General features: G+C 48.6%; 9 protein-coding genes across 16 annotated transcripts; 6 read left to right on the top strand and 3 right to left on the bottom strand.

Annotated features, from left to right (window-relative positions):
* The first annotated feature begins 1155 nt into the window (after window positions 1-1155).
* Window positions 1156-3286, top strand: FOXG_02095 (uncharacterized protein). The gene is made up of 2 exons (XM_018379384.1): window positions 1156-1729; window positions 1781-3286. The coding sequence occupies exons 1-2, from the start codon at window positions 1536-1538 to the stop codon at window positions 2967-2969; spliced, it is 1383 nt and encodes a 460-aa protein (XP_018235420.1). The 5' UTR covers window positions 1156-1535; the 3' UTR covers window positions 2970-3286.
* FOXG_02094 (uncharacterized protein) lies at window positions 1803-8134 on the bottom strand. Of its 3 annotated transcripts, XM_018379382.1 has the most exons (5): window positions 7736-8134; window positions 4644-7486; window positions 4321-4593; window positions 3424-4261; window positions 1803-3362 (listed from the first exon to the last, which is right to left on the bottom strand). In XM_018379382.1, exons 2-5 carry the CDS (start codon window positions 4927-4929, stop codon window positions 3329-3331), a joined length of 1431 nt encoding a protein of 476 aa, XP_018235418.1. In that variant the 5' UTR covers window positions 4930-7486; window positions 7736-8134; the 3' UTR covers window positions 1803-3328. The 3 variants fall into 3 exon arrangements, with proteins under 3 accessions (XP_018235418.1, XP_018235419.1, XP_018235417.1); XM_018379381.1 differs by having other exon boundaries at window positions 1889-3362; window positions 4644-8134; XM_018379383.1 differs by having other exon boundaries at window positions 1803-4261; window positions 4644-8134.
* FOXG_18231 (uncharacterized protein) lies at window positions 6693-8264 on the top strand. Its single transcript, XM_018398292.1, has one exon. The coding sequence runs from the start codon at window positions 6964-6966 to the stop codon at window positions 7468-7470; it is 507 nt and encodes a 168-aa protein (XP_018235416.1). The 5' UTR covers window positions 6693-6963; the 3' UTR covers window positions 7471-8264.
* A 750-nt stretch (window positions 8265-9014) lies between these two features.
* On the top strand, window positions 9015-12910 carry FOXG_02093 (mitochondrial distribution and morphology protein 34). 2 transcript variants are annotated; one of them, XM_018379380.1, is made up of 3 exons: window positions 9092-9657; window positions 9718-10598; window positions 10967-12840. In XM_018379380.1, exons 2-3 carry the CDS (start codon window positions 10332-10334, stop codon window positions 12323-12325), a joined length of 1626 nt encoding a protein of 541 aa, XP_018235415.1. In that variant the 5' UTR covers window positions 9092-9657; window positions 9718-10331; the 3' UTR covers window positions 12326-12840. The 2 variants fall into 2 exon arrangements, with proteins under 2 accessions (XP_018235414.1, XP_018235415.1); XM_018379379.1 differs by having other exon boundaries at window positions 9015-10598; window positions 10967-12910.
* Window positions 12911-13272: 362 nt separating this feature from the next.
* Window positions 13273-14131, bottom strand: FOXG_02092 (protein AF-9; the record flags this gene model as incomplete). The annotated part of the gene is made up of 3 exons (XM_018379378.1): window positions 13273-13488; window positions 13548-13843; window positions 13894-14131. The coding sequence occupies 3 exons, from the start codon at window positions 14129-14131 to the stop codon at window positions 13273-13275; spliced, it is 750 nt and encodes a 249-aa protein (XP_018235413.1).
* Window positions 14132-14335: 204 nt separating this feature from the next.
* On the top strand, window positions 14336-16642 carry FOXG_02091 (uncharacterized protein). Its single transcript, XM_018379377.1, has 2 exons — window positions 14336-14676; window positions 14730-16642. The coding sequence occupies exon 2, from the start codon at window positions 14878-14880 to the stop codon at window positions 15493-15495; it is 618 nt and encodes a 205-aa protein (XP_018235411.1). The 5' UTR covers window positions 14336-14676; window positions 14730-14877; the 3' UTR covers window positions 15496-16642.
* Window positions 15584-16384, bottom strand: FOXG_02090 (pre-mRNA-splicing factor SYF2; the record flags this gene model as incomplete). Its single annotated transcript, XM_018379376.1, has 1 exon — window positions 15584-16384. One exon carries the CDS (start codon window positions 16382-16384, stop codon window positions 15584-15586), a length of 801 nt encoding a protein of 266 aa, XP_018235412.1.
* Window positions 16643-17114: 472 nt separating the features above from the next.
* FOXG_02089 (uncharacterized protein) lies at window positions 17115-19146 on the top strand. Its single transcript, XM_018379375.1, has one exon. The coding sequence runs from the start codon at window positions 17457-17459 to the stop codon at window positions 18945-18947; it is 1491 nt and encodes a 496-aa protein (XP_018235410.1). The 5' UTR covers window positions 17115-17456; the 3' UTR covers window positions 18948-19146.
* A 221-nt stretch (window positions 19147-19367) lies between these two features.
* On the top strand, window positions 19368-22976 carry FOXG_02088 (uncharacterized protein). Of its 5 annotated transcripts, none has more exons than XM_018379371.1 (4): window positions 19368-20483; window positions 20575-21256; window positions 21308-22211; window positions 22299-22716. In XM_018379371.1, exons 1-4 carry the CDS (start codon window positions 20261-20263, stop codon window positions 22404-22406), a joined length of 1917 nt encoding a protein of 638 aa, XP_018235406.1. In that variant the 5' UTR covers window positions 19368-20260; the 3' UTR covers window positions 22407-22716. The 5 variants fall into 5 exon arrangements, with proteins under 5 accessions (XP_018235406.1, XP_018235409.1, XP_018235405.1 ...); XM_018379374.1 differs by having other exon boundaries at window positions 20537-21256; XM_018379370.1 differs by having other exon boundaries at window positions 21308-22976.
* Window positions 22977-24270: the final 1294 nt, after the last annotated feature.

The following is a 24270-nucleotide window of genomic DNA, read 5'->3' as shown; positions in this document are numbered from 1 at the left end:
GGATTCACTGACCAATTCCCCCCCTACAAAATCAAAGTTCTCAGGTGTTCAACTATTTTCTGGTTGGTATAGATTAGATATTATATTCAACTTTCGGTGTCAAGCGGCGATGTATCACAAAAAAACTCTACCGTATCTGTTTCTGCAACACTGACCATCCATAATACCCAGAGGTCCAAAAGTCATGAGGATTAGGAAACCTTCGCATTATGAGAACATGGAGAATTTGAGCTTAGTATTAGACTCATGAATCCTAGAGTGTATTGTATAGCTAGACCTATAAGGCCCAAAAGAATATATTTATAAGCCATTATGATATCATTCAAGGTATTATAGATATATGCACTTCCTTAGGATATTGCATCCTCTCTTTCGCCGTAGAACCATGGCAATCCTGACTCAGGATTTTATGAGCCGCAAACAACACATCTGGATCGTATGGCTCTTTTTCTACAGGGAAGAGTCGCTTGGCAATAGAGAGGGTCGTCCTTCGTGTAGATCATGGTTCATCATCGGACATTCCATTAACCTTTTCTTGTGTTTTCAGCCATACGGTCACAGGGTGTATGAGGCTCACATGTGATACGGAACGTTCATGCGTTAGTGATTCGTGAATTCGCGAGCAACTCTTACTTTTGAGTTTCCTTCTTTAGGACGCTTTTGCTTTTGTGACACTTCATGTGCGTTACGGCCCCTTTGTTTACGAGCATTTTGCCTCATCTGAAGACCAGTTCACCTTCAAAAATCGACAGTTCAGAGGAAATTTGTATCTTCATATGCAAGAGAGATGCTGTGCGACTTATATATTGACTGTACGACATATAAAATATAAATAGCCCAGGTAGTTGAGTAATTTGTGCAACACGTACTTTCCAAGGACATCAAGGAAATACCAGAAATATCATGGCAGGTTTACCACGGAATTATTTCAAGTGCTTCCAGTTCTGGGTCTCAAGATAAGGAGAGTTGTCTAATGTCAGCAACTTTAGTAGTGTTAAGAAATACAACAACTGGGGTTTACCTGAGGTATCTGACATTCTGGGTTGATGATTGAGCGGCTCACTGTGATTGGCTCACCCCCCCTTTACCTCAGCCGCCCAATATCTCCGCCTGACCCTGGCATGGGACCCCTAACCGTCCCGTTCCCGTTAAGATCGGATCTTATCTCTCTTCAGCGAGTAAAGGGGATTCAATGTCATCATCTCGCTGCCCCCACCACCCGGCGTCCTCCATCCACCTCGAGTTCCATCCCACTCATTGTAACTCGCTGCGACATACCTCTCTACGTTGTCAGGCGAGCAAGTGACCACGCGACTTGAACTCTACAAGCTCAAGTGCTTGATAACTCGGGCTATACGGGAGCTATCCAACGCGTACGCATGCGCTCCCTTACCGGCTCAACAGTCCTGAGCTGAAGCTATCTATATTCGACGACTCTGCCACCATCCGAAGCGACGTCTATCGTTATACGTACGCCATAAGCTCAAGGCTTACCCACGACGACCTTTATCGAACAACATTGATACGTAGACGTCATGGAACGCGTTCGCAAAGCATTAGGCCGTCAACACTCATCCACATCAACATCAGAATACGAGCCTTTGACCGGTACTGAGGAAGCCACTCCTCTAGAAGGCTCAACAGTACTCGAGGGCCAACATGAGTTGCCGTTCTCGTGGATAGAATATAGTATCTTTGCCCTGCTGGGTGTCGCTATGCTCTGGGCTTGGTGGGTTTCTCTCTCTCGTATCCTGTGAATGTTGTAGTTAACGTAAAATAGGAATATGTTCCTTGCTGCAGCTCCATACTTCACAGCTCGCTTTGCCGGCGATGCTTGGATTCAGTCTAACTTTCAGTCTGCGATCTTGACCGTCTCTACTGTTACCAACCTCGGCGCGATGCTTGTTCTCACTAGTATACAGTACTCAGCATCGTACCCTTTTCGAATCAACCTGGCACTTGTTATCAATGTTTTCACTTTCAGTCTCCTGACTGCTTCTACAGTCATCGGACTAAGCGCGTCGCCGACTCTATATCTCGTGTTTCTGCTTGCTACAGTCGCTGCTGCTGCCTGGGCAGCTGGTCTCATTCAGAATGGAGCCTTTGCTTTTGCAGCCAGTTTCGGACGCCCAGAATATATGCAAGCCATCATGGCTGGACAGGGCATTGCCGGTGTCCTCCCCCCGGTCGCGCAAGTTTTTACCGTGCTTGTCTTCCCCCCCGAGAAGGACCAGAACACTTCTATCAAAGAGCCATCCTCTGAAGATGGACAGACATCAGCTTTTGTCTATTTCCTCACCGCCGTAGTCGTGTCAGTTGCTGCTTTGCTGTCCTTCGTCCCATTGGTTCGCCGCCATAACCATATCATTGAGAACCGCATGGTTGAGCAAATGAATGAGTCCATGCACAGCATTGAAGAGGCCGAACGTGCCGCTCGCAAGGTCACATCCCTTTGGAGGCTCTTCACTAAACTTCACTGGCTTGCCATTGGTGTGGCACTCACTTTCATTGCAACAATGTTCATGCCCGTTTTCACCGCGAAGATCCATTCCGTGAAAGAAAACTCCGGTGCTCTCTACCAGCCTTCCGCCTTTATTCCTCTTGGATTCTTCTTTTGGAATTTGGGTGACTTGGGTGGTCGTGTGGCCACGATATTACCTTTCTCCCTACGGCACCGCCCCTTTGCTCTTTTTGTTCTCTCTATTATCCGTTTTGGTATACTCCCGCTATACTTGCTTTGTAATATTGACGGACGTGGTGCCATTGTTTCGAGCGATTTCTTTTATCTCTTCATTGTTCAGTTGGTATTTGGTCTCACCAACGGCTGGCTTGGTTCTAGTTTCATGATGGCATCGGGCGAGTGGGTGGATGAAGGTGAGCGTGAAGCTGCTGGCGGCTTCATGGGGTTGTGTCTTGTGGCTGGGTTGTCCATCGGCAGCCTTTTGAGTTTCACCGTGGCCGGTGTCTAGAACGGATTACACAATATTACATTAGAATTGGGGTTTGGCGTTTGGGTTATGAACCGCAATTGAGAAATGATAGATATCGAACATTGAGGTACTGTAGTCCTTCCTATATCTGGGTATCGGATGCAGCCAATCATGAATATACGTCATATATCAAACCGGAAACCGTACCCTTCCTTACAACAACCTTGAACCTAACGCCGCGCCCCCTGATTGATGCAACCAAACATGCCCATACCCATGCTATGCTATGCGAGCCCGCCGTCGTTGAGATGCACCGATGCAACCTTGTAATGCAAAAATAGAAAGAGAATTGCGATTCCTGTACGCAGATTTGCGAGTGAGATCTCAAGGATGTCTGCCTATGGCCTTGCAGACAACCATTTCATGAGATTCCTGCAGTGTGTTAGCAGGGATGAACCAGCTGGCATCTGAAAATATGGCGTGTAAGACTTACGGAGGCTCATTCCGAAATGGGCACACTTCAGCCTTTGGCTTATCCTTCCTGCCTGGCTCCAGCAGTCCCGTGAGCTTGATAGGATGTGTTGTCATCCAGTAGACCAGGGCTTGCTTGGTCATGGCTTCCGTAGGGAAATGTGCTGTTTTATTGGGGAGTGGGTGAAGGTAAGGATCTTTGTCCTTGATACCGATAATCTTTACAAACCGATCCCGCCGACGGGTCCACTCAAGAAGGCATTTGGTAGGAGGGTGGTAGTATTGCCCGTTACACATGATCCAGTCAGCGGTGTAGCACCCGGAATCGATAAGATCTTTCTCGGCTGACGTCCATCGTTTGAACTTTATGTCGGTATCCTTGAGATCGAAGTCACCAAGTCTTACGCGAAGCCGTTGTTCGGGAGGCACATCATGACCCAAATTCATCTGGACGAAACATGTGCAATCGCGAACTGTCATGGCCAAGCTAAACATTGGATCACCCTTCTCAGCACGCAGAGGTCCCCTGGTGTCAGAAAGATTCTGAAGCCACCGAAGATCACGAATAACTTGATGATCGGCAGTCTTTGCAAGGAGTTCTCGAACCATAGGATTGTTGGCCTGTGTAGCAAGTTTAGGGGCGAAACGGAATGGCGAACTGATATCGGCGGGAGCATCGGGGTTTGCGAGTGTAAGGGGACATGGCTTTTGCTCTGGCCTATGTCTTGAAGGACTCGGATCCCGCAGAAAATTGAATAGTTCCATGGCGCATTGCCGACATCGTATGGCCCCTTGGGGAGCACTTGGAGATTGATTCAACCACTTTGGCTTGAACTCAATGAGGATGCTGTTTTTGGGTTCTATCAGCAATGGTAAGCGGCTTGATAACATTAGACCCCTGTAGTGAAGACAATCGTACCAGATACTCGCATATCTTCCACCAGAAGGCCCCAGTTAGACTCCGAGATGAATGATCCCCTGAATTTTTCTTTGCGCTGATGATCTATTGACCGAAGGAAGGCGTTGAGCTGAGGAATAATATTGGTATGACGAAGTACCACGAGCCGTTGCTGGATGGCATGTGTCTTGAGAAATGGAGTGATTTGCTTTGCGTAGAATTCTTGCTGTTTTAGGTAGTTGAACCTGGCTGGCAGACCACTCGCAGGAGCTTTGGCAACACGAAGAAGCCAACCTGAACAACACATCAGCACATATATTGTGTATAACATTGGATTAGCCAACCTTTGAAATCATTTGCCCACATGTTCCCTTCTGGAATACCCAATTCGAATACGACATTAGCAGCACCCTCACCAACCATCTTTATTGGGCGAGTTCCCATTGGGAGTCTTTTGAGACTTTCCCGAGTCCAGGAAAGGGGGACAGCGCTGCCATTGAGCATAATAGACATTTCGACAACATCTTGAGGAGTCGGCCAAACATGGTCATCTTCTGATGAAGAGAAACAAAGGTCGGGATCGGTATCAGTCGGCGTGAGCTGTCCATCGGACAGAGATGGAGTTGACATGGTGTTGATTGATGACCGGGATCGTGCAGGTAGTCTGCAAGGTACCTTCAAGCCACCGATGTCGCGCGTTTGCTGGTGGGGAAGGGAGGGGAACGTTATCAACGAGGAGGGTTGGGCTGGGCTTTAAATGGAGACCGAGAGGACGAGACGAAACTCGACAAGAAGTGAATTGGAGCAAAACAGAGCAAATGTGAGTAAGATGGATTTAGTGAATAAGGGGAGAGGGAAGGATATGAGGAGGGGTGTGTGAATATGTACAAGAAGGAGCCTCGAATCGGTGATGGCTTAACAAGAAAGAGACCGGGTTACAGGCACTTGCTTGGGCTTGCAGTTGCAGCTGCGCCGGCGTTGACTCGCCTGCTTCTGCCTTCTTTTCTCCTTCGAGATGGTCACGCTCTACAAATGCGTATGCATCTGCATCTGCGTCTGGATCAATGTTTCTGCTTCGAGTCGTATATGTGATTGCTGTTCTGAACTCGTTTACCTTGTTTCTGCCAGTTGTAAGCGGTACAGGAACAAACGCTCGAGGTCGTTGAGATACGAATGATGGCTGGCAAGTCAAGTCGATCGTGACCAAACAAATTTGGGATAAGCACCGTCCAAAGCTATAACCCTTAAACCAAGTTAGGTTTTGCTTCAACCCGCTCGGTCAAAGTCTAATGAGGCAACACGGTTCTTTCTGTCGCCTTGTGTACGTGCAGAACATATGCATGAGACCACAAGCGACAGTGCAGTTGATGCAAATGAGATGAGATGTGATGCCTCGGGTTACACAGCGATAGAAGCTGGGTCAACGTCATGTAAGGTAGGTATGTAGTAAGGCAAAGGCAGGGTATTGTATGTGTCGAGCTGCACTTCTTTCGACAAGGACTGCAGAATTGACAACGGCGGGTGGTGTATGGGAGGGGTGTGTTGGACAAGATGTTGTAAGGAGTTTATGTTGTAAGACTGGGCTGGCAACAATGTCTTGTCTTCATTGACTCGACTTGTTTGGCTCTCTATCAGAGTAGCATCACCACGATGGTTTGCTTGCAGAGATGAATGCAAGAGTAATAATAAGTCGAGTCTGACGTTAGGACAGCAAATGGACAGATGATATGACGAAGCTCGTAACCCCTTTCCCTTAACCCTCTTGTTACGAAAGAGCCGCTGTTGGCATGATTCCTGTTGGCAGATATCTCCACCGCAACAAGACCATCTACAACTAGAGTACGGGCAAGCAAGCAAGCGGATTGGATTGGATTGGATAGCAAGTGAGCTGGAGTCTACCGACAAGAAGCAAAGAGAAACAAAACCCCGCGAGAAGCACAGGTTTAAGACGGACTGTCCAGGGTCTTTTGTTCGCCAGCGGCGGTGCAGATTGAAGTGGGTGCTCGCCCACCGTCTAAAGTACAAGCCGGAGCCTTTGGTGTCGCCTAGAAAAGTCGACGATCCAATTTGATCTGGGATGGTGACGCACAGGTTTTTAGGACCCCTCCACCCATGGGGCCGGACCCGGACTAGAGTGAGCGCCAATGCCAGTCATCGTCTCTGGCAGCAACCATGGCGAACAAGCACCGAGACGGCTCTAGCGAATCACAACTCACCGTCACACGACACCCAAGCTATTGATCCAGGCCCTTTGGTCTTTTTAGGACGTTTCCCTTGCGCACCGCCTGCAGGCTACATCTGCGCCTGCATCTGCATCTGCACCTGCACCTGATGAGATACGGTCTTTGGGGGGTCACTTCACTGTTCGTGGCGCCGCTTGACGTTAGTTCATGAGCTGGGGCTGCGATGATTGACGATTAAACGCCGAGGCTTCGTGGGGTTTGAATGCCGTTTAAGTTGAGGCCCGCTGGCATCAATGCATCGCAGAACACCAGGAACAATAGAGTGGGCTTTTGTACCCTGGATGCTTCAAGGCCTGATCAACAACGGTCAAGGCTCAATAGCGGCCAAACAAGGCACGCACGTCCAAATGATTGTCCATTTTAGTCAAAGTGGCATCGTGCTCTCTGGCAACTTTCCTTGCCCCAGCCGTACGAGGCCACGATGTGTGTCCACGGTTCAGGCCCTGGTCCTGGTCCCTTGCACCCTGGCGCCCCGCTATCAAAAGGCACTGTGGAACCCTGGATTTCTATTTCCATTCGCGCAGAACAACGAAACAGAATGACAACAGCGCTGACAACGGCTGCCGACAGCGCAGGATATGGAGAATATCGGCAGCGTGGCACGCCTATAGATGTCTCTGAGCCGCCGCCACGGATGACTCAAACCGCGCTGTTCAGGCCTCCGTCGTCGCAACTGGCTGATGGCCCATCGACGACTTTGGGGCTCAAGCACACACGCGCTCATCCAGTCTATCGGTCTCGCCGGCCGATGATGTCACCCGACCTGGCGGTGATGCATTCTTACCCTGATTGTGCTCTGTCGTTGGCGGTTGAGAAATTCAACGAGACAATGCTGGCGACGATCACGGGACCGTGTGCATGCAAAATGACTGCATTCCTTCTCTCAGTTCTGTTTCTGTTCGGGCGTACCACGAATAAGCGTCGCTGAAGACAATGCCGGGCTGCTGGGATCATCAGCGTGGAGTAGCTAGTGCATGCCCTAAGGAGATCGTCCAACGTTTCTACCCACGCTGTTAAACTCGCACGTGGAGATCCAACTCGTTCGTTGTTTGAGCTTTGATCCTATCAATGGACCATTTTGAGATAAATCTGAGCTAGCACGAGCAAGTAGGCAAATAAGGCAACACACGAAGCTTGCACCTGTGACTGCGCTAATCACGAATGCTTCGATCATTACGGTTTTCTTTACTTACGGGAAGGATTCTCGCTCAGTGTGCCGTTGTTCATGGTTACATGTGTGACAGCCTATCGAACCGATGTTTACGACTGAAGGGAGGGAGACAGATTCGGAGAATATCGAGTGCGGAGGCTGGAGTTACACAAAGCATCTGCTTGTGAAACCCCAGCGATGAGTTCCGGCAAGGCACAGCACCACAGAGGTGCCCTTTTGAGCTGAGTTGACATGAAAGCAACCAATATGTATCCTGGTCGGCTGTCAGGTGGACAAGATTCATAGTCTCACCAAACTGGTCCCTTGCATGACAGTGGAAGGTGAGTCGTCCTGGTCCTTTGTTTCTGGCTGTGATGGTGTAAGGCGAAGAAAAACTCCAGATTGATGAGGTGGTATTGACAGAATACCACGATAATCACTCTATAACAAAACATTCACGATAGAAGAAGTAGAAGAAATCGATTACTGAAAATGAATGTCAGAACAATTCGCCTGCTGATAAGGGTAGCCTGTCATTGTTCAATGACAGGCTCCCCTTCAGTGAGGTACCAAATTCTTTGACTAAAAATGCTCATGTAAGTCTGAGACAATATCCATAAACTGGCTCCAAGAGTCTCTTGGTTTGCCAGCATCGCATCGTGGGGAAAGCCTTGCAGCTTATCACTGTCCAGCATCACACATGACCAGATAACGCTTGGAAACCCATCTCCATAGGTAGTGCATGAGTTCTGCTAATCTCTGCCGACAGTCAATCGTAGAGATGCATGCTACTTATGGTTTTCCTTCCGTTCCTACCCGGCCTTATCACCCTTTTTACTCCCGGTCACCCTTCTCGGGGCCGGTTGTTGGAAGTGCTTGCATATTGGAGGCCAGGGGGAGAGGAAACAAAGAATAAGCAAGGTTAATGTTTCGCTCATCAGGCAAGTATAGATTAATAAACGATACTGTGTCGGAAGGGGAAGTGTTATTTCCATCTTAAATCTCTTCTTATACAGCCTCTAACGACGGTGTTCATACGAAGAGTTGGGTATTGTCTTTCCTAATGAGGGGGAGGGGTCGGCATTAAGGTCAGTATCTGGCCGGTGGGTTCGGAGGACTCCGGGAAGAGCCGCTGGTCCGTGTTTTCGTGAGAATAGAATCAACATGCAGCAGATGAACGTTTTGGGCGATACCCTAAGGCACAGCATTACTACAAGGAGACGATTTTTGTTCTTTCAAGGGTCTTTGGTCAGCAAGATGCTCGCTTCCCCAGAAAGTGAGGATGAACGTCGAACCACCTGATGCAGAGGTCGTTCCACAAGACATCTTTACCAGAGCGCAGGATATAATCATCTGATTGTGACGACGCCTTTTGGTGAAAACAAATTTTGTCTGTTGCGCGTGCTCGCATGAAAAGCATGGGGTAGACAGCGCATCAGGAATTATACAAAGTTGGCACGTCTGCGCGTTTCTTCACGTTGGCCGCACACAAATGATCCCCCCGACAGACCAATTGATGCACCCCCTCACATTGCATTGAAGCTACCAGCGAGCCCCAAGCTGCTTTTCGCTTTATATTGTTTTATATCCCTCTGCATTAATTCGCATTTCAACTATAACCTCGGAAGTCACGCAGCGTCTTCGAAAACTGTGGATCTGGTATCGATATTCCTTGTTTTCCCTCCGGACTCCGTTCTCCCTCCGTACGGGGATACGGACGAATCTTTTGGATCGTAGCTAAGGCAGCTTGGACCATCTGAAACTTGACCTACAGTAGTCACACATTCTGCTGCATTAACAACTCACAATGCAATAGACTCCATATTATCAAACCAACCTACACCGAATTTTGCATCTCACCGCTAGAGTATTTTTACTACCCCGGCCACCTACAAATATCCATCACAAACTACCTGATATTGTACATTTTGCGACCTGACCTGACGTGTTCTTCTCCGTACAACGGTTAGAAATACCGGGTCAGAACCGTCTTTTACTCCCGCAGCCGATTAACGAGCCAACCAGATTGCATTTAATCAATACCGGGTTGCCAAACGTTTCGCTTCGCTTCAGCTCCTCTAGGACCAGATCCAGGCGTCTCAGCATTGGGTTTTATCAGTGGTTTCGCTGCCATTACCCACTAAATTCTGCCTTGGACACCAGTCAAATTTGAAGCCTTTAAGCCCTTAGAAAGAAAAAAAATTGCTGCAGTGCAGCTCCGAGCTCCCCACTTCAGACATCCTCTCCCAATCATCCTGAAGCTGTTTGCCCGGGGAATCCTGTAGCGTCATCCCCACGATCCGCACTCCTGGGAAATCCTATCCTGTCCAGCCGTCTCAATTCCTTCTCGCTTCATCACCGGATTCCTTCTAAACCTCACGTCGCTGCTGCCGCCCTGGGTGCTGTCCACAATTCTCTTGAAGTGCACTCCTTCCTTGAGTACTTCTGGCAACTAATCACGCCGACCGACGAGACCCGAAGCTATCCCACACTCGCTCATTGTTTTCGCCTCCCAATCTCCATCACGCACGCGCCTCAGTCCCTTCTTCCCGCCGTCCTCGAGCTTTCGTCACAGCTGCCGATTTGCCGGCACTTCAGTACTTCCTCCATGATCACGGGAAGGTGATTGCCATTTCAACATGGCCTTCAACTTCAACTGGTCGCCGCTAACCGCGGACGCCGACTTCTACCGTCGTGCGCGCGACCTTTTAACCAAGGCCCTAAACAAGAGTCCGAAGCCGCCTATTATTGTCGATGATATTCTTGTCAGCGAATTCAACCTTGGGACCGTACCGCCTGATCTTGAAATATTGGAAATTGGTGACCTTGCAGAGGATAGGTTCCGGGGCATCTTCAAAATGACATATTCTGGTGATGCTTTCCTGACCCTCAAGACAAGAGTTCAAGTAAGTAATCTTTACTTCCATCTTGGAGGAATCCAGTCATGCTCTGTTGTTCAATTCTTTCCTGAGCTTTGGGGACAATTGCCGAAGCTATATTCCACTCATTGCACATTTTTCTAACACGCCCGTTGTCGAGCTTGACGCGGATCGCCATCCTTTAACCTTCAAGCTATCACAACATCAACAACCGCCCACTATTCCTCTCCAAGTCTCAACCTGCACATTGTTTTATTGCATTGTCGATGCAACCTTCTTTGATTGCGACAATGCGCATTAAACCCCTCCCTCCCCCTGCCAGAATCCCTTGGTCTAAGCGCCCTACCGATGATTTCATCATTGCAATCCCATTGACACTAACATCACAACCTCAGGCAAATCCTTTGAATACATATCTCTACTCTAAACCGACTTTCACATCTCCTCAACCGTTGGCCGCCGCTTCTGGCCTAACAATTCCACTCTCGATCACATTATCTGATTTCAAGCTTTCTGCTTTCATCATCCTGGTCTTCTCAAAACAAAAAGGACTAACCCTCGTCTTCCGAAATGACCCACTCGAATCCCTCAAGGTATCCTCTACCTTCGACTCGATACAGTTCGTTCGCGATTACTTGCAGAGAACAATTGAGCAACAACTACGCAACTTGATGATGGATGAATTACCGGCAATTATTCACCGACTGTCTCTTCAATTATGGTGTCCTGATCAGGCCAACAAGGGCACTGAAACACCAGCTGAGAAGGAAGACGAAGCTGGCGTTGACCCTCTGGCCAGCCCTCCTTTAGATCCCGTGGATGCCAATGGCAATCTCCTCGATCCCAATGCTATTTCTGAGCTCACGTTGAATGGAAGTGGAGAAGTCCAGTCACTGTTTTCTCAGAAGAATTTGTTGCGTCTTGCCGCCTTGACCGATTCGCATCGCACCTTATCACTCTTCACTCCTGGTATTCGAGATGTGGTCTTCCGTGCTTGGACAGGTTATGGAGAACGATCAGAAACGTCTACGCCCCTGCTTTCGACGCCCACTCTCACCAAGACCATGTCATTCCACGCAGGCAATTCGACAACATACACCTTTTCAGATACAGCGAGCAACGCACACGGCCACCTCCCATCTCGCCCTTCACTCATCAGTATGAATTCGGCAACGAACGGGAGATCCCTTGGGGCAGGTCGATCACGGACAGGGCGCAAGAAGAAGACACGCGTGGTGAATTTGAGGCGTACCAAATCAGAAGTTACCACCCCAGAGACTGGCAGTGAAGCGTCAGATACGGCATCTGTCGATGTCCCTCTATCTGAGCCCATGATTGACGAATCAATCCCTGAGGAGACTGAGTCGTCTATCATTGCTGAGGCATCCACACCAAATAAAGTTCGCTTTAGAAGCGCGGGTGAGGCAGGACGTCCCTCAGTCATGGCCACTCTTGAGGAAGCTCGGAGGATGGGCTCCCCACTCAAGAACGCTGTTGAACCCTCAGAATCTCAGAACTATCCATCGATCGCTGCTATCACTTCTGAACTGAAGTCCGAGAAGGGCAAATCTCCTGGATTGGAAAACCAAAGCATTAGCTCAGAGACTTCTTCTGTCATCCTTGAACAAGCTTGGATTATGAAGATGGCTGGCGAAATTGCCAAGCGAGTTTATGACGAGAAGAACAGGCAACGTAGCCCCTGGGACGAGCGTGAGGACGCACCACCACCAGCATACGAAGCTGCTACTCAGTAGCGGAAAAGTCATATATGTCAGCACATACAACTATCCTACTCTCGTTAGCATTCTATTTGTTCATTCTTTTTAGGCAGGCGCTGGAGTTTGGAAACTTCGGGCTGAGGAAATGGCCTGGAGGAAGCAATTTTTTATGTTTTTTTGTGTCGTTTGGTGGCGTTGGAAGAGCCAGGGCGAAGGGTAAAATAGGTGTGCCTGGTCATGAGTTCTGACCGGACAGGTTTCAGAGGGGTGGTACTGTTGTTCGTCCTCTATTTCTATGCCACGACACAGTTGTCTGTTTGGACTGGTCGATAGCCCCAGGGGGGTTGACTCATGACGATGTCAGAGTCTTTACAATGTTATTTACAAAATGATAGGCGAGACAGGCGGGGTTTAGACGGTCAGAGAGATCGTTGGGGTATCTAGAAGATATCATGTTATCAGGACCAAGGAACGAGGAACGAGGCTAGTGTTGGTTTTATATAACCGCGTAGTACTCGCAAAACAACTCCAATTCACATTCGATAAACAGATCATGGCTTCTTAATGATTTGATTGAATTAGAATGTGCCATAGAAGATGTGCTTATAATCAAATAGGTATAATACGCTTCGTGGCGAGTAAAGGGCTGTCTTATCTGAGCACCAACCTCTCTATGATGCGTTCTTAGCTTGATCCCCAGACATGGCTACACCGCGCTCTCGAGCGCACTCAGGCGAGCCTGCTGCAGTCTGCTTGAGACCCCTGAAGAGCTGACTGCTTCACATATGACGTGGCATCTCATGGACATGCTTACATGATGGCCAGCCTCGTCCCGAAGCCACACACAGGTTCTTCGTACTCAGGTGCCTGGTGTAATGTGTGGTACTGGAAGCCTCGTCTTAGCTGTACTGTTCGCTTTCGCTCTGCTTGCGAGACTTGATTCTCTTCCGTCTTGATTTCTTGTGCGTGACTCGGCCATCATTCTATGACTTGGCTGCGGCAGCAGCAGCCTGATTCTCGCCCTTTAATTTCGCAAGTAGTTCTTCTTTGGCTTTGAGCTCAGCAAGTATCCTTTTGGCCATATCCTCAGCTTGTGTCTGCGCATCTGCTAGCTTGCGTATCTCGGCCGCCTCCGTTTCTAGACTGAAAGGCTGGCCTGGTCGGTTGTGCGCTGGTATCATCGCCGAATGCTCCCAAACCTCGTTGCTGTCAGTGGGGAAAGGCGGCGGCGCGCGCGTCTTCCCTTTGCCCTTGCCACCGCTCCGGCTTCCATCCCTTTAGGTACGGCGCCTTGGGTGAGGAGGTTATAGAAGACTTCGTAGGGTTCGTTGAAGAGCTGTTCTTCGTAGCTCCATGCGCGGATCTCGCCATTCGAAGCGATCATAGCTTGCTTCTCTTCTTCGTTCCGGCCGTAGGGATGTAAACGGAGATAATGGTATAGTGTCTGGGGCTTTTCCCCCGAGTCGTTGACATAGTAGAGTTTGATCGTTATGTCAAACTCACCCCAGCCTGTCTCTTCGACTACAAAGGGTTTTCCGGGTTCGCCTTCAACCACTGTTTTCCGTTAGCATCAGCATGTGCAAACAAGGAAAGCCATCTCCTACTTCGTACATAATTAGGGATAGACTCATGAAGTTTGAACTGAACCCGACGCAGCCAGTAGGTAATATCGGTATCGTCGAGACCTTTGACGAAAACCTGCCATGAATGCGTATGAGTGTCAGGGACACCTGCTGGTCGCGGGTTCGTGTCGGAGAAAGGCTTCGCTGTGCTCCCAACGATAAAAGGCCGACGGACTTGCGTGAGCTTAACACGCTTCCCAAGTTGATTTTGGGGCGCCATGTTGTTTTCGCAGGGCTTTCAGCTATTTCTACCGAAATTTTTGTTACCGCGAGAGTATTTTGATGTTGAGAATATTACCAGAAAATACCTACCTAGGTGAGGTTTCACAAAGAATGACAAAGAGTCAGCCTCGTAAGACTTGATCAACTTACGCCGCAGTGGCGTGGCCAATAATCGCAATGCAGCCACATCGGGTCTTCAGCCTTGTGATTCCGATGATGATTTCATTGATTCCACCTTACCATCGATAGCTGCACGGCAGGCTGCCAGTGATTGAACTAGAAATTCGATTAGTGCATCACAAGAACATTATCCTCTGTTTTTCCTATTTACTGAAGTTCTTTATCCGCAGCTTTCCGTTTCACATACCTCAATCTACCAGAATCATTCCACCATAGCTCTGAAGAGCTTTGACATCGCACGACTTTTACACGAGCATCACGATGTCGGCCTCAAAGAAGCTGTTGTTGCGGAGGGACCGATTTCTTGGGCTCCACGTATCTGCAAATATGCTGTAGCTCGAGATGGGATGTAACCTCCATCAGGTATAACCCACATCTATCACAATCTCAAGAGACGAACTCATCTTGTTGCACAGCCGTTCCGGTGACCCTCGGTGGGACACTATCAGCGCCTCGGCTACACCTCCGTCTTGGGCACATAAAGTGAGCTGGGAGCGTGGTGATATTCTTCGTCCGGCTACGTATGCTCCATTACTCAATGGCGCTGACTTCGTGGTACACAGCATGGGCATCCTCCTAGAGGCTGATTACAAGGGTGCCATCTCAGGCAAGGAGTCCCCCATTGCTGGTCTCCAGAAAGCTTTTGCTCCCGTTCGTGATCGAGGTGTGGACCCTTTGGCTAAAGGACAAGGCGAGGACATCAAGCCTCCAAACCCCAAGGATCAATTCACATATGAGATTATGAACCGCGACAGTGCAGTCACATTGGCTAAGCACGCGGTTGCTGCTAAAGTGAACGCATTCTGCTACATCTCTGCTGCAGCAGGTGCTCCTGTTCTCCCTCAACGATACATCTCAACCAAGCGAGAGGCCGAGATCACCATTGCCAGCAAGTTCCCAGAACTCAGAGGTCTTTTCATCCGCCCTTCTTTCATGTTTGATAGTTCACGCCCGGTGACAATGCCTCTGGCTGCAATGGTTGGCCTTGGCACAGCCTTCAACGGTCTTACAGGCAACTACTTTAAGACTTTCATTGGTGCGGCGGGAGTCAAGCCTCTGAAGGTTGAGACTGTGGCGGAGGCGGTGGTTGAGGCCCTGGGCGATGAGACCGTCAAGGGTGCCATCGACGTGCCAGAGATTGAGGAGTTGGCGAGCAAAGCCTGGAGAAAAACCATGCTGTAGGATATTGCGTGGTATTGTATTAAAAGCAAAGACGCTGGACTGTATAATACTCGACTGGACCAAAACCTAACTTAATATCTTGTTCGTTTCAAATCATTGTTCCTCGTTCAAAGCTATCCCTGATCTCTGCGGTATACTTGTTGTAGAACCGCGAGAGCTTCTGGTTGAACTGCTTATTCTTTTCATTGATGTATGTCACATCGCCATCGTCCCCGTTCTGTGCCATCCTCTCCTTTCTCTTCTTCAGTCTTTGTTCTTCTGCTCTCTGCAGGTCTGCCACCAAGCGGTCAACTGCTGCCTTGTCTGGCTTATTTTCAGCAAAAGTCGTAGAATCGGCGGTAGAGTAGAAGGAGCCATCCTTATCCACCGCAATGAGCTCGCCATCCTCGGTCTCAAGAATGTCTAGTCCGCCCGAAGCCGCTGCCTTCTCAATGAGGGCCTTCTTGTCTTTCTCGTATTGTTCCATATTCATATCGATGTTCTTGAGCTGTCGCTTATATATCTTGTTCGCTTCTTGTGTATGGTCGGCAAAAGCGTTGTTGTCGCGACGAGTCGTCTTCTTCTTGAGGCGTTTATCCCACTTCTCGCTCTCATCGACGGTCCAGTCCCATGCGCGCTTTCGCTCGAAATCTCCACCCGCTTCCTCCACGTCTGCCTTGAGTAGTTTGTGAGATGCGATCGCATGTTTCCGATGTAGGGCGGTAATTTGGCTGGGATCTGTGGCTAGCCTTTGCGATTCGAGTGTCGCCTCTTTCAGGTTTTTCTCCGATGAAGTCTTTGCTCGCGCTTGAAGGGCCTTGAACCGAGCCAGGCGATCTTGGGCTTTGGACATATTGTCAATGTTCATCTGTTGCGCCTCGTCCTTCTTTCCAGTAGGAGAGGGAGCCATGGTATAATTTGCGTCGAGACGGTGTGGCTATAACTGATGCCAGGGTTGGCAGAAGAGTAGCCTTTCGGGTTGGTTGAAGGAAGAAGATTGACCCAGCTGCTGAAAGATCTTGAGCTGATATTTGTAGTGCTTGGTTAGGGCAACAATTGCGTCATTGATGCAGATAAGCCTTGTCTGATTTTGACCACTGTTATATCAAAGATTATAGGGGCCTTGTTGTTTACATTATTGTTATTTAAAGTTGAAACCCAGTTTAGATCACTTGATTTCGCTGGTTCTTTCCTCATACGCAAGGCTAATGGGTCACGTGCCCCACCACCCTTGGTTTGAACCAATCAAACCTGCACAAAACTCAACACTGAGAGCTGCTCGTTTATGAAGCAATTGCGTCCTTGAGGCAGATACCCTTAGATGGTTTTCGTACAGTTATGCTGGAGGGGAAGAGGTTATCAAGTATAAGAATTGTAAGCTTTCTTATGCTTAATAAGATTTTATTCAGAAAATCTTTTGAAATCCATAAATTTCAGTACCAAAATACCAATCTAGCAACACACAGAGTGTGCAGTCAATAGGATACACAATAGGTGTTTTGTTTTTCAAAACAGCATAAAACAAGGCGTTATACACTATACCGGAAGATACAATAATCTTAATATTTATTCTCAGTAAATATAATTCATAATACATATACTTACCTTAAAAAACAGCTTGACTAATACACATATAAGAAGGGTTCTTTAAAAATAGTGGAGAAAGCTGGTTTTGGGGTGCCACTAGGGCGAGCACCTGCCTAAAGGATGTCCAACCTGGCACCAAAATAAAGCCCGGGCCGTTAACAGCAGGGGTCCTTCTCACTTTGCGGGGGACGTAGGATTACGTCGCAAGGACATTGAAAACATTGCCCTTCTTGCTGAAGAAGTAACTCGCCATCTCTCTCTCTCTCTTTTGCATCAATATTAACCCCAAGTCGCGCGCAGCGGCTCACAATTATTCTGCCGTCGATAACGAGCTAAGGTACCTTAGCACCCATCTTAGTCGCATCTTTGTTGGACTCTGGTACTCCCTCGCCAAAATGCAACGCCGAGCAGCTTCGACCGCGCTTGATGCTGGGAAGACAAAGAGCAAGATGTTTTTGAAAAATGAAACGAGGTGGGGAGAGACATACTATGTTGTTAACAGGTGGCCCGAAACTCCCAAGCTACCTGAAGAACACGAATACTTTCGGATCAACGACCTCCTTCTCGATCTAGACGATATGTTTAGCAAACACGTCCGACCATCTTCAGAAGAGGACGAAGAGCGGGCACTCAAGAGATGGTCTCGAGATAACAAGCGAGATGATGTTCGGCGGAAGCTTCACAGAATGGAAACTTCACTCACCTGGTCACGCATAAAGTCTTTTGAAATGTACTCGGAACCATCTAGCTCTTGGCGACTCGGAAGCCATGACATTTTCTCCGCAGCTCTCCGAGCCCCATCACCAGCTCCACTGATCGACTCCTCAAAGGTCCAACAAGGATCTGCCAATAATGCAACTGCGGAGAGAGAGCCCAACAAACTCCACCTCATCAGCTCAAACAACGGCATTCCAAAACAAGCCTTGGAGGACGATTCATCACTCTTGCGCTGGTTTCAATCGCGGACGCAATTGTCATGGTCTGGGCAATACCCAGCCGTCTCTCCGTCTCATTCAGGTCAGCTGTCAGCAGCGCTGAGGAAGCAAGATTCACTCACTAGCCTCCGTAGGCTAGTATCACAATACTTGTCAGTTGAAACCAGCGCCATCTCATTTCACCAACTCAAAAGCCCGGGCCAAGAAAAATCAACAGAGTATTTATCTTCAGATCTTCGCAATGCGTGTGAGAACTTCTTGAAGCAAGACACTCTACAGAATAAGCATGATGTTTTGGTGTTCCTCGGTAATCTTGGCCAACGATTGACAGCTAGGGGAGATCACTTGGGAGGCCCTTTATGTGGGCTTGGATTAAGACTCTCAGCAGAAATCTGCAAGCCCACAGCCTCCAAGAGATATTTTCAAATTGGTCTTCAAACTGGTTACTGGACCGGCAGTAACCAAGGATTAATAGACATCCTCCACTGCCTCGAAACCTACCAATGCCACTTCAACAGTGTTTCGCAACCCAACGGCCTTGATCTGTATGGGCGACAGGAACTCCTAGAGTTATTACTTGGTCGCAGCAGGACTCACAACCATTCCGCTCTGTCTCTTATCAATGCTTGTCTACGTGGGTGTAAACAGGAAACAGCATTCGAGGCTTATCGAGCTTCCATCCTCCTGGTTGGTCATTTGGGTATGGTCGAGTGGCTTAATCAAGAACAACGGACATCAGCACCAATAATTCAGAGACTAGCCCGCAGCAGCAGCAACTCGAAAGATAAGAAACGTCAACTAGAGGCAATCCTAAGCGAAGCTTTTGAGTCTGCAAAGAGTATAGCCGACACTTCAGTTGTGGCACAGAGCCATGATGCAGTTCTAACAGATCCCAGCCTGGCTGGCGATGTGTGCGAAGAAAAAGACAGGAATCAGTATTGTCCACCTTAGACACTTACATATATTTATTTGTCGTACTATACTGTAAATTAGACCCCTGAGAAGGTACACTGACAGCTGCATGAAAACTTTATTTAAATTGTGTGATGATCTAATATGAGTGTTTATTATCAAGAAAGCCATGAATTTGCTCTTGGCCTTTTTCTTCCCTGATCTCAAACTCTCTGTCACTTTAGAAAAGAAACGGTTGGATGGTAAAATCCGTGTAGGACCAGAACTTCCACTTGGATGACGGCTTGTGTCTCGTCTTGAAAGATGGTTCCCGATGAGTGGAAGGGTGAGACGAGGTGCAGGGGACGGAAGCTGCAGTCCAATAAGGGGTCACCAGTGGAACCCTGAATTGACTACCGAGCTGATGGTCTCCTTTCCTCTATACGTACATACTGTAGCATGTAGGTTGGTAAATATGTATGCATATTAGCAGCCCAGATTGGCCCCACAGAAATAGGACTCATCTTCAAGTCTGGTCATCCAGATCATCAAGATGTCCTTGATAATCTGAACTGAGTAGATTCGAAACAAAGTGACGAGCTCTGGCAAAATGAGTAGTGGGTGCCACCCTGTTCAGCCCTAGGAACCCTCCTTTGCTGTGTGTTCCGAGTCTGCGTCTGAGCTGAAATGCGAGCCCGTAGCACAACTGGATATTCCTATCGTTTTGACTTCTCTAGCTGCATCCAGCTCCTTGGTTCGTGCGAATCATGATCCGCGCTGGCTGTGCTAGCAACACCCGCCCCTACCACCAGCAGGTTGGGCGCATCCGTCGTCTCACCACCAAAGACCAGCTGGCCAGCAGGAACATCAGAGTTCTGTGCTCTGAATGGTGTCCGCGAACCTTCCTCCCGCATGGATACCCGCTACTTGGGCTGTCCTTGACGCTGTGGATGCGTTTGAGGCGTCGACCTGGAAAGTCTAGACCTCGCAAGGTCAGCCCCGGATATCGTCTCAGCCACCCTCATCTGCCGTTACGCTTATTTGGCAGTGGAAAGAAAAACACGAGATTGGTTTCGCTGCCCTGTACAGCCTTCACCAGCCCATGTATTTCTGGCCCCCGTGGATCCGGCCAGGCCCCTTGCTCATGATCAGCAAGTGTTGTCTGCCTTAGACTACTCGGAGCAGGCGAAACGAGACGAGACTTAGCAGTTAGCACTGGGGCTGCCGACTTTTCCTTCCTCTTCATCACCTCCGCGATTACTCTACTTTTTGACGACGATTGCCCAGGTCCCAATACCTCTTCGTTCCTCGCGGTTCGTGATCAGCCAACAGGCCGGGAGAGAGTGTGTAAATGTAGCATCAAGGCGGCAGCCATGATACGGATCTCAATCTCTCCAGCCAGCCAAATTCGCCGGGGCTTGGTCTTCTATTTCTTATTGTTCTCTTGCGTCAACCTCACAGTGCAACAACGAGATCCCATATCAAATTTCTGTCGAAGATGGGGTCATCAGAGTGCTGTGGTTGACGACAAACTTTACATTGGCGGAGGATTGGTTACATATGATGGTAGTTCTGGAACACCACAAAACTTCTCCAGTATGCGAACCCTACTCAATCTCTCACATTCGAGTAACGAGATTTCGTCCAAGTAATGTCGCCGGCCGCTTATTGACCAATACTCCTATAGACCCCTACTTTATCTACCATGATCTCAGCAAAGTAGCCAGTTCAGGCATGCCCCAACCATACGCGAACCTGAGCAAGAACTCGACGGTTCCCGATGTAAGTGGTGGTATCTTCTGGCCTGATACTATCAACAAGAAGATTTATCTCTTTGGCGGCGAATTCAATGGTGTAACCCCTTGGGACTTCGACCTTTATGCTTACGATATCATAAATGATGAGTGGGACAACATGGGAGTCTCTAGGACAGACGATGTTGTCGGGCTCAGTTATGGAGCTGGTTTGTCCATTCCGGATCGCGGAGAGGCCTACTACTATGGCGGATGGATGAACAATGCGACCGACGCGAACTGGGGTGACGCTCCCCAGATACCAACATCATACCTACTGCGATATGAGATGGATACAAACAATTGGTCCAACGACACTGGACCTGACGATATTGGCCGCGCCGAGGGTGTGATGGTTCATATCCCTGCCGGAGATGGTGGTATGCTTGTTTACTTTGGCGGAATCAGAGCCGCCAATGATGGTGGTTGGGAAGGTCAACCAATGGACCAGATTATTCTCTATGATGTTCTGAGCGGGAAAAGTTATTTCCAAAATGCAACGGGTGATGTTCCAGAATCACGTCGACGATTTTGCGCAGGCGCTACGTGGACCAAGGACCAGTCTTCTTACAATATGTGAGTGTATTATCATCAACTTAAGTGCCATCATATACTGACCATGCTCAGTTATTTATATGGGGGAGCTGGCGAGGAGCAGGGAAGTTCTGGATTTGATGACATTTATATCCTGACACTCCCTACCTTCACATGGATCAAGATGTATCCCGAAGGAAACGGAACTGGGGATTACCCTCATCACAGTTTTACCTGCAACGTTGTGAACGAGGCACAGATGTTGATTCATGGTGGTTTCTTCCCCCTGACAAATGACTGCGATGTTCCGGACCAATGGGGTTTACACGACATGTCCCTGGGGCGACAAAACAAGGACAAGTCGCCCTGGATGCTTTACGATCCCGAACTAACTAAATATGCTGTCCCCACTGACATTATTTCAGTTGTGGGAGGAAATCCTACTGGCGGAGCGACCAAGACAGCACCAGCCGATGGCTTCGACCACCAAGATCTGAAAGCCCTCATGACGCGGACGGCATCGGCAGGATCAAGGACTGCAACCCGAGATGTATCTGGCCCTACTGAGACTGGAGATCATGAAAGTGGAGCGACGTTATCAACTGGTGCGATTGCAGGTATCGCAGCCGGCGGAGCTGTAGCTCTTATTGCCGTGCTCGTGACTTGTTTTTGCCTCATCCGAAAGCATCGACGTCGGCGGGAACGTGTTGGATCACAACAGCCGATGACTCAATCCTACGACTACCATCATCCCCAACACCCATCTTTAGCCTCAAACCAACCTTCCCCTAGCCCTTGGAGTCCACAGTCATCGAGTTTCACCCCTTCAAGCCCCGTGGGCTACACGGGCCCGCAACTTGCCCAGTCATATTCAGGACCTCCCGTAGAACTGCCATCTGGGCATCCCGAAGACTCATCTTACGTTTCACCACGTACAGAGTCAGTTTCGGCGGTTGAACCCAAATATGATGCAAATGGAAATCTATGGGTTCCCCAGGTGAGCATGATGCAGATCCCGGGCCAAGGCCATTCCCCCGGAAGTCCTCCATACTACGACGGCACGATGGTTTCTAACTCATCGAAGAATGGGCCAGAGTATTTCCCACCCGGTACGCCGCAGGAACTTGCAGCAGAACGTCGCACTTCGTACGTACCTGGGCAACCAGTCCACCAGACGTATTATCATCCATGACTGGTGTTTCTTAAAGACAAAACAAAAGCCTCTCCTTTTGCCGAGGATATAGGCTGAATGTATTGAATTTTCTTAATGTCGGATTACGAAAGCAGGGGTTAGGAGTATTGGGAGGGAACGGCATAACCAAGCAAGCGGGATATTTGATGGTACACCAACTTCGGCACTCCAGGGTCATATTCATTCCCTCATAGGTCATAAATATAAGTAATTGTCTTCCTAAATAGTAACTTCTTTTCGCAAGAAATGAAGGCAGGATGAATCTATCATCAGTACATAGGTTTGTCCATTACGCAATTCGACCTCGGTGTCTTAGTTGTGACTCTGATGTGAATGTCTCGTTTTTATGCTCACGATAAGGTAGCTTGAGGTACAATGATCAACCAACTACCAACCTGGTTCCAGTCCGTAACAACCTATGCGAAACGCACACTCAATCACAGAGTTCGATTCGGTTTATGTCAGATCACTGAATATCGGCGGAAAGGGGCTACGGCATTGTTATCTAGTAACCCCATGTCTGTACAGTTTTATTCTGCCATCGAGCCATCGAGCCCTTAATGAGCAAGGCGGTCATGTCAAGATTGATGATGATCTTCCGTAAACCGTCTATCTTCACAGATTCGTGATACTTCGTCGTCGGGATTCGGCATCTATGCTACCAAAACGGAATCGTATAAGACTTGCCAACGGGTTGCTACTTCAGACACGAAGTCACTTAGCTGAGAGGAAAGAACATGAGAATTAGAGAGTAACAAGTGAGTCGTGGCGCGTTCACGTGAAACGAGAGGCTCTGTACAATCAGAAAGCCAATTATAATGGCTGCTTAACCTTCATTCACCGCTTCGTTAGCAGTCACAGCTGTCATGACTTCTCAAGGTCTCAGCCGATCCTGTCACATCATGGCAGATGGTGCAATTATGATCCACCCAGCGGTGGTAGTCTCCTTGACATTGGCAAGATTGGGTTCTCTACGGGCCTCGATCTATTTTATCATGGCTAGGTAGTGAGGATTGTCTCTCAATGTCTCAATCCTTGAATGGAAACACCGGATGAGATCTTGAAGCTTCCGATTCGTGCTGCATTTGTCTCGAAAGGAGAGGCTATTGCAGTTTATTAGTTCACGTCTTGAACAAAGTCTATTCGAATAGAGAGGTTCATCTGACAAACCAGCAAACCGAATGCTGAGTAAAATCTCTTCACCTGACATAGATAGCAAGCCAAGTCGCGAGAGATCAGCCTGATGAAGACCATTATCTCTCTCTCAAGTCTCACTCATACTTCTAGTATCCGAGGTGTGGTGTACAATCATAAGCCATCGCTTTTAGAACTAACACGATTCACCACCGACCAACCTCTCTGGTTGTGTAATATCATTACTCTCTGGCGCATGAAATGATACCATAGTCTAAACCCTTCTCTGTACAATGATACTGTATTAGATTTTGTCTTCGGGCCGCCGAAGCTTTCAGCCCACGTACAGTGACCAAATGCAGGTTATGGTGTGACGTGACGTGATGAGACGAGCGTAATCCTAGGCTGTTGCAGCAAAGGGTTGATAGTGTCATATAATGTACCGCCTCATAGATTTACATTAGCGAAGTACCGAATGCATTCGATAACATGGGGGCTCACGCTTCGGTCGTGCACCGAAGTGACGATAGACTGTGTGATCTACATTGAAGAATTGGACTAAGGGTACAAAGTCCCCTCGCGATAGCAGCCCGTCCATTCCCGTCATCGATAACGCAAGAGAAGGACTGGAGAACTATGCAAGGAGTCATATCTATTGGCTAGGTCTTTTGAGGTCCTACGGCGCGTGCTCAACTTTTGGTCCCTTGATCGCCAGCGTGGGGTAGTTTAG

This window comes from Fusarium oxysporum, chromosome 5 (genome assembly GCF_000149955.1).
Source record: "Fusarium oxysporum f. sp. lycopersici 4287 chromosome 5, whole genome shotgun sequence".
NCBI lineage: Eukaryota > Fungi > Ascomycota > Sordariomycetes > Hypocreales > Nectriaceae > Fusarium > Fusarium oxysporum.
Note: the sequence above shows the minus strand (reverse complement) of the source record. Positions and strands in the feature narration are given on the sequence as shown.

Coding starts and splice junctions, on each gene's coding strand:
- FOXG_02095 (XM_018379384.1), top strand. CDS start 1,536: ATGGAACGCGTTCGCAAAGCATTAGGCCGTCAACACTCATCCACATCA. Junction 1,730..1,780: donor GTCGCTATGCTCTGGGCTTG/GTGGGTTTCTCT, acceptor AACGTAAAATAG/GAATATGTTCCTTGCTGCAG.
- FOXG_02094 (XM_018379382.1), bottom strand. CDS start 4,929: ATGTCAACTCCATCTCTGTCCGATGGACAGCTCACGCCGACTGATACC. Junction 4,594..4,643: donor GTGGGCAAATGATTTCAAAG/GTTGGCTAATCC, acceptor TGTGTTGTTCAG/GTTGGCTTCTTCGTGTTGCC. Junction 4,262..4,320: donor GGAAGATATGCGAGTATCTG/GTACGATTGTCT, acceptor CATTGCTGATAG/AACCCAAAAACAGCATCCTC.
- FOXG_18231 (XM_018398292.1), top strand. CDS start 6,964: ATGTGTGTCCACGGTTCAGGCCCTGGTCCTGGTCCCTTGCACCCTGGC.
- FOXG_02093 (XM_018379379.1), top strand. CDS start 10,332: ATGGCCTTCAACTTCAACTGGTCGCCGCTAACCGCGGACGCCGACTTC. Junction 10,599..10,966: donor CCCTCAAGACAAGAGTTCAA/GTAAGTAATCTT, acceptor TCACAACCTCAG/GCAAATCCTTTGAATACATA.
- FOXG_02091 (XM_018379377.1), top strand. CDS start 14,878: ATGGGCATCCTCCTAGAGGCTGATTACAAGGGTGCCATCTCAGGCAAG.
- FOXG_02089 (XM_018379375.1), top strand. CDS start 17,457: ATGCAACGCCGAGCAGCTTCGACCGCGCTTGATGCTGGGAAGACAAAG.
- FOXG_02088 (XM_018379370.1), top strand. CDS start 20,261: ATGATACGGATCTCAATCTCTCCAGCCAGCCAAATTCGCCGGGGCTTG. Junction 20,484..20,574: donor AACACCACAAAACTTCTCCA/GTATGCGAACCC, acceptor ATACTCCTATAG/ACCCCTACTTTATCTACCAT. Junction 21,257..21,307: donor GACCAGTCTTCTTACAATAT/GTGAGTGTATTA, acceptor GACCATGCTCAG/TTATTTATATGGGGGAGCTG.